This window comes from Orycteropus afer, unplaced genomic scaffold (assembly GCF_000298275.1).
Source record: "Orycteropus afer afer isolate SDZICR_OR568_19922 unplaced genomic scaffold, OryAfe1.0 scaffold00175, whole genome shotgun sequence".
Classification (NCBI taxonomy): Eukaryota; Metazoa; Chordata; class Mammalia; order Tubulidentata; family Orycteropodidae; genus Orycteropus; species Orycteropus afer.
In genome coordinates, this window is record NW_006921762.1 from 5,523,270 (window position 1) to 5,537,379 (window position 14,110).

The 14,110-nt window shown below is 37.1% G+C and overlaps 1 protein-coding gene across 1 annotated transcript in view; it reads right to left on the reverse strand.

Moving 5' to 3' along the window:
• SUCO (SUN domain containing ossification factor) overlaps positions 1 to 14,110 on the reverse strand; it is a 126,700-nt gene that overhangs the window by 69,262 nt on the left and 43,328 nt on the right. The window contains exons 2-4 of the mRNA XM_007947112.2: positions 10,789 to 10,897; positions 9,338 to 9,448; positions 1,371 to 1,525 (exon numbers count right to left, since the gene is read on the reverse strand). Coding sequence (XP_007945303.1) covers positions 1,371 to 1,525; positions 9,338 to 9,448; positions 10,789 to 10,897 — 375 coding nt within the window. The remainder of the gene's footprint in view (positions 1 to 1,370; positions 1,526 to 9,337; positions 9,449 to 10,788; positions 10,898 to 14,110) is intronic.

A 14,110-nucleotide genomic window follows, 5' to 3' on the forward strand; every position in this document is an offset into this window, starting at 1 on the left:
AAATGTGTTTGTGTCCTCAGCTTCAAAATAATTACCAAATTTTAAAACAAAAAATTATAGATTAATATTCAGTCGTATCAAAAATAAGATTTTTATGTTATTTATTCTAAATATAGTCTCTAAAGTTTAATTTCTGCCTGTTAGTATATACTCTACCATGTTAGCATTGTCGCCTATAGCATCAAAAATTACCTATTATCTCAAAATATTACACTAAAGTTCTTAGGCACTTTTTGAATTGCATTTTAAAAATACATGCCCCACCTCACCTCTATTTTACTAGACAGTTACATTTAGTAAAATGGTAGAATAAGATGCACTATTCAGATATATTACATTCTTTCTAGAGTAAACATTTAATATTTATTTTAAATAATATTGTTATTACGTATATGTCTTGTCCTCTGTCCCTTACTGATCAAACTTCCAAATGGCAACTGTAACCTACTTGTACCCAATTCCTTCCACCCATTTCCTAGCATTCTTGAGGATTAAAAAAAAAAAAAAAAAAAACTGTGGGAAAACAGTAGTGATGATAACGGTATTATGATTATTAACTGACACTTACGCATTCATAAGGAGCTCTGGTGGCAGTCAGTAAGGCATCTGGCTGCTGAACAGAAAGTCCTCAGTTCAAACCAACCAGCTGCCCCACAGGAGGAAGATAAAGCAATCTACTTCCATACAGATTTACAGCCTTGGAAACCCTATGGGGATCGCTATGAGTAGGAATCGACTCGATGGCAGTGGGTTTGGTTTGGTTTTGGATATATTCTTACTGTGTGTCAGATATTGCTCTATTGCTTTATGAACTTTACATCTATTAACTCATTTGATAAAGGAAGTACTTAATATACTAGCAAGAAAAGAGCATTTTGTTTTAGTCTTTGGAGAGTTGCTGGGAAGGAGCCAGGAGAAGTATGTAACAGATTTTCTAAATAAAGGCCATATTAAACCTAAATATTCTGAGTATTTAGCATCAAGTTTGAAAAGAGTAGCTACTCACACAATGACATGAATGGAACACAACAGTGATTCCTAATGGAAACAAAAAATCTGAAATCTGAGTTTTCATAATTATAAGGAAGATTATACTCAAATGAGCTCTGTTTTTTAAAACAGAACCGAACTTTACCTAAACAATGTAGAAATTTCACAGCTGGGATCTAATCAACTGCATTGAGTTAGGCAGTTAAAACAGATAGGTTATATAACTGTTACATTAACAAAACACATAACACAGCCGTACCAACTTAGGTCTGCGTAATAGCTTAAATTTCAAATTTGAACATCAAGCTGCTTTACCACATCAAGAATTTTTTTTTTTCCATTGACTAATGAGATTCTTTTTCTTCTTGGTAATGACTTACTCAAAGTTTGAGATTGGAGTGATCTCTGAGGTAGATGAGCTGGAAATATTTTCAACCTTTTCACTGTTCACAACCACACTGGAAGACTCTTCATGTAGATCAATTGCAGGGAGTGTCTCGATTACAGGGGGACTTAACTTTTTTGATTCCTTATTCTGTTTAAAAAAATGTTTTTAAATAAAATACATATATACATATACATACACACACACACACACACACCCCCATACACAGTTATATTAAATTTTGAGATTAATAAATTACCTCTTTATCTAACTTTACAGGAAATATTTCTTCAAAGTGACCATATAAAGAATGTTCACCAAAAAAAGTTCTTTTAAAAAAAATTCTTTCTTCCAACATTACCACTTTAAGGAATATATGTCATCTTACTGTACTTTATGTTCCAGTACTGCTATGATGCTGGAAGCTATGCCACTGGATTTATACATTTTCTCATGGCATTTCATAAACTGAGACAAGGAGCTTATCTCTTTCTCATTTCTTACTTTGTATTACCATTAATAAAAGCTATAAGTTGCTCTGGTAGCATAGTGGCTAAGACACTTGCCTGCTAACCAGATGGCTGGCGGTTCAAACCCACCAGCCACTCCTCCGAAGGAAGGTTGGGCAATCCTACTTCCATAGTGATACTGCCTCGGAAACCCAAGGAGGGGTCACTATGAGTCGGGTTTGACTCGACGGCACATAACAACAACCACAATAGGTTGGGCAATCTACTTCAGTAGTGATATAGCCTCGGAAACCCAAGGAGGGGTCGCTAGGAGTCGGGCTGACTCAACGGCACATAACAACAACAGCAACGTTAACAAGATAGAGTCTGTGGGTGGCATAAATAGTTAATGCACTCAGATGCTAACTGAAAGGCTAGAGGTTCATATCTACCCTAGAGATATGTCTCAGAAGAAAGGACTGGTTGTTTACTACCAAAAAACAAGCCATTGAAAACCTCATGAAACACAATTCTCTGACACACATGGGGTCACCATGAAGTTGGAGTTGACTTACCAGGAACTGATTTTTTGTTTGTTGTTTATTAACAAGACAGAAATCCTATGGAAGTATGCAAAATAATAACAACACATAGTTCTTGCCCCTGAGTAGTTTAGGAGATAATGTGTATTAATAAATAACAACCTAAGACATATACAAGTAACATTACAAAGCACAATATCACTATTTTGCTCCTTCAGCCCTGAATGCCCTTGGCCATCCACCTCACCATGTGAAATCTACCCAACATTTACTTATATCTGAAAACCTTTATTAGCCTCTTATCGCCCACAACTAACCCTAAGCAGAATTACCCATTCCCGTTCCTCCACTTCTCCCTGTATAGACTTTTATCCTAGTATCTGTAACACCTCAAATTCCTTTCTTTAGGTCTCCCTCCCTTCTTCAACTACACTATTAAATGTCTTGAGTAAGGGCTACTTATAATGATCTTCAAGTGCCTGGTGGCTAGAACAGCACTTTCAAACAAAACCCAAACTCGCTGCTATCTAGTTGATTCCAACTCATAGTGACCCTTTAGGATAGAGTACAACAGCCCAACAGGGTTTGAGGTTATAAATCTTTATGAAAGCAGACTGCTTCACCTTTCTCAAACAGAGTGGCTGGTGGGTTCAAAACACTGACGTCTGGGCTAGCAGCCCAATACTGTAACAATAGCAGTACACATGGTACCTTTGCTGAAATGCCACAGATTAAATAAATAAATTAAATAAATACTGGCAAGGATATGGGGAGATTAGAACCCATATCCACTGATGGTGGGATTCTAAAATGGTATAACCCACTTTGGAAAACAGGATGATACTTCCTCAAAAAAACAGAGATAAAACTACATTATCCAGCAATCCCACCTTCTGGGTATACAGCCAACAGAGCTAATGGAAGAGACAAAGACACGCATATGCACATCCATGCGGGCTGTAGCACTATTTACAATGGCAGAAAGATGGAAACAACCAAAGTGCCCATGAATAAATGAATAAATAAACAAAATGTGGTTCATATGTACAACTGAATGCCATGCAGCCATAAAAAATGATGAGTTCCCAAAATACAATATGGAGAAATTTAGAAGGCATTATACTGAGTGAAATAAGTCAATGACAGAAGTATTACATGATCTCACATTTATAAAAAGACACACCTATAGAGATGGGGAGGAAGGATCAACCAGATACTTGTTATTTTGGTTACGGGAAAGGTAACACTGAATATGGGTGGAGTATGCACAGCTTGACCAAGATAAGCTGGTATCACATTCACCAAGGCAAATGATGTCACTAAGAAGTCCACAAGAAAAAAGGACATTTTTAGTGAATGCCATGACATATACAATTCTGCAACCACCAAAAAACATATGTGTGGTCACATATGTATGTATGTATACATGTGTATAAAAAAAAAAAAAAAACACTGCCTTCGAGCTGGATCTGACTCACAGCGACCCCTCCTTGGGTTCCTGAGACAGTATCACTACAGAAGCAGATTGCCCAATCTTCCTTCCGAGAAGTCGCTGGTGGCTTTGAACTGCCAGCCTTCTGGTTAGCAGTCAAATGTCTTAAGCACTATGCCACCAGAGCTCCCATACATGTGTATAGGTATATATTTTGTATATATGTGTATATATTTAGATGTATACCTCAACATAAAGAAAACAAAAATCCTCACAACTGGGCCAATAAGCAGTATCATGATAAACGGAGAAAAGATTGAAATTGTTAAAGATTTCATTTTACTTGGATCCACAATCAACACCCATGGAAGCAGCAGTCAAGAAATATGACATCGTATTGCACTGGGTAAATCTGCAGCAAAGGACCTCTTCAAACTGTTGAAGAGTAAAGATGTGACTTTGAAGACTAAGGTGTGTACCTAACCCAAGCCATGGCATTTTCAATCACGTCATCTGCATGTGAAAGCTAGACAAGAATAAGGAAGACTAAATAAGAGATGATGCCTTTCAATTGTGGTGTTGGTTTAGGATATTGAGAATACCATGAACTGCCAGAAGAATGAACAAATCTGTCCTGGCAGAAGTGCAGCTGGAATGCTCCTTAGAAGCCAGAATGCCCTAACTTCATCTCACCTACTCTGAGCATGTTGTCAGAAGGGACCAGCCCCTGAAGAAGAATATCATGCTTGGTAAAGAGGGGGGTTAGTGAAAAAGGGGAAGACCCTCAACAAGATGGACTGTTGCAGCTTCAAAAATGAGCTCAAGGATTGCGAGGATGGCAAAGGAACGGGCAGTGTTTTGTTCTGCTATAGTAGGTCACAATGAGTTGACTCTACGGCACCTAACAATATATGTATATATATGTACGTGTGTGTGCATATATATTCATATATACAATAAAGTACACGTGGGCACAGATACTCTTTGAACTTAACCAAACACCTTGTGGGACTGGTTTACAAGGTTTGAACATTTAGGGCCATAGTCTGACAGAACAACTTAGTCATATGGCATAATATAATTCATAAAGTTTATGTTCTACGACCTAGTTTGGTGAATAGTATCTCGGGTCTTAAAAAGCTTGTGAGTGAGAGTGGGAGAACAATGTGGAACAAAACTCAAAATCATTAAAAAAAAAAAAAAAAGGGACCACGTTTGCTGGTCTGATAGAACCTGGTGCAACCTCTGTGACTATGGTAGCTGTCCTTCAGATCTAGAATTGAACCCACTCCTGTGGCTTACAGGCATATGAGCCGAACATTTACATTAGGTAGATACACTCCTTGGAGAGATCAATCATGGGAGAATAGAAGGGCTGTGTATGCACAGGGACACACCTCAGGGGGCAGGAATGCATGGGAGGGAAGACATAACTATGAGGAGAAAGCAGAAGGGGAGCTGTTGCATTGTGAGAAACTGCAGTCAATGTCACAAGACAAAGTATAGAAAGTGAATTTGCTCTGTAAACTTTCACCAAATCACAATAAAAATTAAAAAAAAAAAAAAAAAAAGTTTGTAAGTGACCATTTAAGATAGGTCTCTATTCATCTGGAATAAAAGAGAAACAAAGAAACCAAAGACTCAGAAAAGAAACTAGTCTACAGAACTAATAGTCTATACAAACCACAACTACATCTACTCTGAGACCAGAAAAACTAGATGGTGCCCAGCTGCCACTACTGACAGTTATTATCAGGCACAACAGATGGTTCCTGATAAAATGGCGAAAAATGTGGAACAGAACTAAAGTTTTAAAAGGTCCAGATTTACCTATTCAGACTAGAGGACTCCCTCAGACTATCAACCTGACATATTCTTTAAACTTGGAATTGAGACCATTAACTGAGGTCACCATTTAGCTAAATAATAGGCTGATAAAAAAAAGAGTCTCATCCATGAGTACCGTGCTTCTTTAAATAAGTATCTACATGAGACCAAATGGTCATCATTTACTCTGAAGCAAGATGAAAAGGGAAGAGGGCAGGGAAACTAGATTACTGGATATAGAAAAATTAGAACAGAAATAATGAAAATGTTGACAAAATATAGCCAATGTCACTGAACAATCTGTATAGAAAACTGTTAAATGAGAATATAATTTGCTATGCAAACTTTCACCAAAAACATAAATGACTATCAAATGAGAGATACCTGTACCATTTAAAGAAAAAGTTTATGAACTATTATGGACTATAAGAGCTTGGGCCAGTATGGGAGCAGAAAGAAAACATGCAGTACAGAGTCAGGAGAAAACAAAGTGTGATTGTTTGGGGAAATTATTTAAACTAAGAAATTCACCAAAAAAAGCAAAAAGTCATATGCATTTTTATGGTGGAAGCCTTGAGAAAAGAACTATTATAGTATTTAAACTATAAAAAAGATTGTCCAATATACTATACAATGTGAGCCAAATTTTCTAATAATTGTATCAATAAAAATAAACTAGTCAAATTTTAAAAATTATCATTTCAAATAGTAATCAATAAAAAAATTGAGGTATTTTACAGTAATTTTTTTTTAACTAAGCCTTCAAAATCTAACATCCATTTTATATTTATAGCAAATCTCAATTTGCACTGGCCAAATTTCAAGTGCTCAATAGCCACATGTGGCTAGTGGCTATTGTATCCAACAGCACAGGTCTATAAAATGCAGTAAGCACTTCAAAGCATTCGGATAAGAGTAAATCATGATAACAGTAATTCTAGAAAATTCATAATGGCAGGATTACTCAGGATAGTCATATAATTAAAGGGCTACAGGGATTACTTTTATTCTTACTCACAAACTTTTGACAAATGTCCTCTAGAAACCAACTCAAGAAATCTCACCATTATGTCTTTAGATAACTATTGTAAAATAAAGCTGAAAAGATAAATACACTGCCATTGAGTCGATTTAGACTCACAGTGACCTCCACTGGGTTTTTAAGGCAATAAATCTCTATGAAAGTAGATCGTGTCACCTTCCTTCCATGGAGCAGCTGGTGGGTTTGAACCACCTTCTGGTTAGCAGTCAAATGCCTGATCCACTACCAGAGTTCCTTCAAAACAAAAACAAAACTCACTGCTATCTAATCAATTCCAACTCACAGCAACCTCCATTGGGCTTCCAAGGTGGTAAATCTTTGCAGAAGTAGATTGCTTGATCTTCCTTCCACACAGTGGCTGATGGGTTTGAACCACCAACCTTCTGGTTAGCAGTCAAATGCCTTAGGCACTGTGACACCACAGCTCCTTCCTGAGCTCTTTGTTGTTGTTATGTGCCATCGAGTCAGACCGGACTCATAGTGACCCCTCCATGGGTTTCCGAGGCAGTATCTCTAAAGAAGTAGAATGCCCAACCTTCCTTCCGAGGAGCTCCTTAGCTGTGGCTAAATAAAAGTCTCCTTTTTGAGCTAGAATGTTTTTGTTAATAGTAAAGATATCTAGTCTTTCCCTTTATCTTTTGCAGCTCCTCTAGCCATTACTAATATTACACAGTTTTCAGATGCCTCAGCCTTCTGATCAGCTTAAAACCAGTTGCTGCTGACTCATTTTTAACTCATGATGCCCCATAGGTGTCAGAGTAGAACGGTGGTGCACCATAGGATTTTCAATGGCTGATTTTTCATAAGTAGATCACCTGGTTTTTCTTCTGAGAGACCTCTGGTAGAGCCCAACTTCCAACCTTTCGGTGAGTAGTCACACACATTAACCCTTTGCAAAACCCAGAGACCCCATGATTAGCATACCATAATATAGATTCTTGTTTTTAATGTCTTTCATAAAATCTGGTACATGAAATGGAAAGCAATATTCAGAATATAATATGAGAGAAAAAGGGGGAAAATATATTTAACCTATTATTTATGAATCCACATTCCACAAAAAGTAATAAAATGTAGGTATCAAAATATTGTTTTCTATATACAAATACTTTCTTTTGTTGTAAATGAAGATTAGGAAAACATCTTTCCTGACATCTGAAAATGTGAAGAGAACAAGGGGACACTACATGGTTTAAAATCAAGAAGGGAGTGCATCAGGGTTGTATTCTTTCTCCACACTTATTCAATCTATATGCTGAGCAAATAATCCGAGAAGCTGGACTGTATGAAGAAAAACGTGGTATCAGGATTGGAGGAAGAATCATTAACAACCTGAGATATGCAGACAATACAACTTTGCTTGCTGAAAGTGAGGATGACTTAAGGCACCTACTGATGAAGGTTGAAGAATACAGTCTGCAGTATGGATTACGTCTCAATAGAAAGAAAACAAAAATCCTCACAACTGGACCAAGGAGCAGCATCACAATAAATGGAGAGAAGACTGAGGTTGTCAAAGAATTCACGCTGCTTGGTTCTACAATCGATGCCAACGAAAGCAGCAGTCAGGACATTAGACAACGTGTAGCACTGGGAAAGTCAACTGCGAAGGAACTGTTTCAAGTGCTGAGGAGCAAGGATATCTCCCTGAGGACTAAGGTGCGCCTGACACATGCCATGATATTTCCAATCGCCTTGTACGCATGTGAGAGCGAAACACCGAAGAAGAGTTGATGCTTTTGAGTTGTGGTGCTGGCGGAGAATGCTGAAAGTACCATGGACTGCTAAAAGAACTAACAGATCTGTCCTGGAGGAAGTGCAGCCAGAATGCTCCTTGGAAGCAAGAATGGCCAGACTTCGTCTCACCTATTTTGGTCATGTTGTCAGAAGGGACCATTCCCTGGAGAAGGATGTCATGCTTGGTAGAGTGGAGGGTCAACGAAAGAGGGGGAGGCCTTCAACGAGATGGATTGACACGGTGGCTGCGATAATGGGCTCAAGTATAGCAGGGATTGTGGGGCTGGCGTGGGATTGGGCAGTGTTTCGTTCTGCTGTGCATGGGGTCGCTATGAGTCGGAAACGACTGGACGGCACTTAACAACAACAACAACATACCTGTCAATCTGACCTTGTTTGGAAATAAGAGTTTTTATATTAATGAGGTCTTGTCTGATTAGGTAGGTCCTAAACCTAATCCCATTTGAGTGATCTTATGAAAAGGAAAAACAGACACAGAGACACATACAGAAGAGGAGAGACTATGTGAGCAATCATCTATAAGGCAAGGAATGACAAGGAACACCCAGAGCTACCAACAAGGAGGGACCTCACCCCTGATTTGAAGCCTCTAAAACCGTTGACACAATAAGCTTCTGTTCTTTAAAGACAACACATTTGTGGTATTTTTGTACAGCAGCACCAGGTAACCAAGGCAGAATTAATGAGAATCTATATCCAAATTTCACTATAAAGAAAACAGTCGCAGTTATTATTAAATCTGTAATACTGCATTTTCTCAAAAGAAATATTAGCAAGTGAATAATCTTCAGGCTTGCTGCATGGTACTTCAAAAAGAAAAATTAGCAATACATAGTATGTTGAGCAAACAAAGCTTTTCTATCTTGTAGTTTGAAAAAGTAAATTATTAAAAATCAAAGCAACACAGCTTACTTGTATATCCACAATATAGTCATCTTTTAATTTATGTTCTTCTGGAGGTAAAGGTAAATTTGAACCCACTTTTTCCGATAACCCGGCACTGACAGGTCCCTCTTTTTCATCCTATATTGCAGCAAAGAAAAGAAACTAATTGAAAAATTGATTCACAAAACAGTCCTACAGTAATATTAAAGACCACCTCCTTTTACACAATAAAAATGTCTTTTATGTATTTGATTCTAATTACTTTTACTACGTAAAAGGTTTAAGTTTTACTACGCTACCAGAGCTCCTCCACTATCTGTTAGGCACAAAATAAATTTCAATAAGTATCTGATAGGAGCTCTGGTAGCCTAGCGCCTAAGGCACTTGACTGCTAACCAGAAGGCTGGTGGTTCAAACCCCCCAGCCACTCCCTGGAAGGAAGATCGGGCAATCTACTTTCACAGTGATACTGCTGGGAGCTCTGGTAGCCTAGCGCCTAAGGCACTTGACTGCTAACCAGAAGGCTGGTGGTTCAAACCCACCAGCCACTCCCTGGAAGGAAGATCGGGCAATCTACTTTCACAGTGATACCGCCTTGGAAACCCAAGGAGGGGTCGCTATGAGTCAGGTCTGGCATATAACAACAGCAACAATAAGCATCTGATGAATTAATGTCCATACTGCACTTTTGACTCATGTCTCTTTTGGCATTTATTCACTTTCAAGTTAGCAATTCAGGTATCTGTAGGTCTTTAAATGTCTCTCCCAGGTTTTAAGTTTCATAAAAATAAGTTCACATTCTATTTTGTGTATCTGAGCCTCTCCAGCACATACTAGGTACCTAAATGTTTATGGAAAGAAAGTTTCCTCCTCTAATACTTCATTTAAATTCATTATAATATTATTCTTCAGATGTCTCATAGATAAAATCTAAGTCTTATAAACTGTGTGTGAAAGCAAAAAATAATAGTCTTTTTATAAGGATATACCATACTTTTTATTCACTTAAAATTATAAAATAATAGTTATTTTTGAACTATGTCTATTTATCCCACATCATTATATAAAACAAACTACATTAAGTCATTGATTGTAGTCTCTTCCAGTAATCCTACTTTCCAACAGTTTTTAATTTTTAAGACTGAGGTTTCTTTAGAAACTCTTTAACTATTTTTAAAGCATAAAAATGAGAGCAACTAGCTTTCAGTACTCTGAACTGGCACTATTTTTCTCCCTTCTGTACAATTCAGGATGTTACAACATTCCAAATATGAGCAATGATAAAAAATATGTAACTACTTCAGATTTATTTCAATTAAAGAATCATCTGAGTAATGCCTCACGTTATAGTAAGGAAAAATACAAATCTCTCTCCAAAATTTATGGCTTAATAGTTTTGAAATTACTTTTATTCAGAACATTTTGAGAGTCTTTTAAAGCTGACATACAAATTACACTGTCAATTTTATTTAAGGTACCTTTTTCTGGAATTGTACATCTTCATTTTCTAGTGCACAATTGTCATCTTGAGAGTAATATGATGAAGCAGAAGAACTCTCTTTACAACATACACGCCAACTGGGAAGCCTGTAAAACACCCACCACCACCACCACAGAAGGAAAGAAAAAAGGAAAAAATTAAGTCAATATATTCCCCTACTAAGGGTTAGAATGTGAGGCAATAAATAGCATAAGATGGTTCTTATCCTAATGCCCTTAAAAAACCAAACTCACTGCCATGGAGACAATTCTGACTCAAAGCAACTCCCACTGGGTTTCCACGGCTGTAAATCTTCAAGGAAGTATATTGCCCCATCTGCCTTCCACAGAGTGGCTGGTGGGTTTGAACTGACAACCTCCTGGGGCCTTAAGCACTGCACCACCAAAGCTCCAATGCCCTTAAGAACTTAGCAATTTAACGTCCATAACACAAAGGTGTTTTATTTAATGCCCTAAGAATATATAAGCAATGTTAACAGCATTCCAAGTAAGTTATAATGAATTCCATTAAGGAACAACAAACATGCCACAGAAAGAATATCTGACAATTATCACAGAAAGAAAAAAGAAAGTTGCCAAAGAGCTGAGCTCCTCAAAAAGCACCATGTGCCAATGATATACTAAATTTTATCAAATATTTAAGAACAATAATTCTAAAGCTACTTGAACTGTTTCAAAGTAAAGTTTCCAAATTATTTTTATATTGGGAACATTAACAGTGAAATCAAAAATTAACAAACTGCACTGACATAAATAAATAAAAAAAAACAGTAGTACTTATGAAATCAGATGCAAAACTATTAAAGAAAACAATAAAAATAAACTTTAGGAAGATGTCAAAAAAATACAGCACTGTCCTGATCAAGTCAGGACAAAGTGGTTCAATATAATATTTATTTAGTCTGCCATGTAAAATACCAAGAAAAAAATATCTATAATTATCTCCACATTCAATGAAAGACATTTGGTAAATTTACACATCCATCAAGATTTTTAAAGTCAATAATGAAATATAAATAAGTAGATATAAGTTAAAACATAGAAACATGTACACATAATAAATAAGCCTAAAATACATTATACTTAGTAAAAAAAAAAACAAAAAAGACTCTTACTTAGGTCTTAGGTCTGAAACAAGACAAGAATGTTTATTATCATTAGAGAATAAAGGAAATACAAAAATAGGAAAAGACAGTAAAATTATCATTTGTTCAGATAATGAACCTGTATGTGTGGAAAATCAGAAAGAATCATTATTAAAAGAATTTCTGAATAGCTGGGTATACAATTAAGAAACAGAAATCAATATCTTTTCCATCTTCAAACCACCGCCACCAGTTAGTAAAATTTATAAACAAAGTTTATATGTTGTTGTTGTTGTTATTTGCCGTCAAGTCGGACCCGGCTCATGGCGACCCCTCCTTGGGTTTCCGAGGCAGTATCACTACGGAAGTAGATTGCCCAACCTTCCTTCCGAGGAACCGCCAACCTTCTGGTTAGCAGTCAAGTGCCTTAGGCACTATGCTACCAGAGCTCCCAAAGTCTATATATATATATATATATATATATATGCCAAAATCGCCAAGAAGATTCTGAAATGAGGGGAACTAGATCTATAGGAAGCCCTAATACTTACAAAAACATGGTTCTGAAATGAGAGAAGCAAAAGGAATCCCCTGGGTAAATGGAAAGAAATCCCAGGATAACAGCAGTACATGAAGAATAGAGGGCAACCAGTCCAGATTGGTAGTAATCAGAAACTCCAGGAGAGACTTCTTCAGGAGAATGAAAGTTATAGAGCATCTGATTAGTCTCTGAAAGTCTCCAGTAGTGGTTTACAAAACTAGCAAAGAGTTTGTTATTAAATAAGAAAATAAGCAAGCTTAGCAAGACAAATATTAATTCCAAGAAAAATAATAAAAGGAAAAAGTAATAATTTTTTTACTGCATGACTCAGCTGTGAATAGCATTTATATAAGCCATACTAATATAAATACTGAATAAATATTAAATGTAACACAAATTGTGACAGAACTTTATTTGCAGCATGTAGTTATGAGAATCTGATCATCTTCAACACAAAGTCAAATGTGCTATTAAATGCCCCAAACTGATATTAAAGCAACTATTTCAGAGACAAAAGATAAATATCAAATTAATGAACTAAGAGGTTAAAACAGGATTCCCTGAAAATGAAAAGTGGGGAAATGTGTTGTTTGGTTTTTGGGTGCCGTCGAGTCGTTTCCTACTCGTAGTGACCCCATGCTCAACAGAACGAAACACCGCCCGGTCCTGCACCAGCTCCATGATCCTGGGTATACTTGAGCCCATCACTGCTGCCACTGTGTCAATCCATCTCGTTGAGGGCCTTCCCCTCTTTTGTCGACCCTCCACCTTACCAAGCATGACATCCCTTTCCAGTGAAAGCTCCCTTCTGACAACATGACCAAAGTAGGTGAGACAAAGTCGGGCCGTTCTTGCTTCCAAGGAGATTCCTTGGACAACCTCCAGGACAGACCTGTTAGTTCTTTTAGCAGACTGTAGTCTTCAATCTTCATCACTAAGTGCTTCAAATCATCCTCACTTTCAGCAAGCAAAGTGGTGTTGTCAGCATATTGCAGGTTGTTAATGATTCTTCCTCCAATCCTCATGCCACATTCTTCTTCATGTAGTCTAGCTTCTCGGATTATTTGCTCATCATATAGACTGAATAAGTATGGTGAAAGGATACAACCCTGACGCACTCCCTTCTTGATTTTAAACCAAGCAGGGTCCTCTTGTTCTATTCTAACAACAGCCTCCCTGGTCTATGTATAGGTTCCTCATGAGCACAATTAAGTGTTCTGGAATTCTCATTCTTCTCAATGTTACCCACTATATGTTATGATCTACACAATCAAATGCTTTGGCATAGTCAATAAAACACAAGTAAACATGTAAACATCTTTCTACTATTCTTTGTTTTCAGCCAAGATCCATCTCACATCAGCAATGATATCCCTTGTTCCACATCCTTTTCTGAATCCAGCCTGCACCTCTGGAAGTTCTCTGTCAATTTACTGCTGTTAATCAGTTTTGAATTATCTTCAGTAAGATTTTATTTGCATGTGATTAATGATACTGTTGAATAATTTCCATATTCTGTGGGATCACCTTTCTTTGGAATGGGTACAAATATAAATATTTTCCAGTCAGCCAGCCAGGTAGCTGTCTTCCAAATCTCTTGGCATAACCGAGTGAGTGCCTCCAGTGGGGCATCTGTTTGTTGAAACATCTCAGTGGGTATTCCATCAATTCCTG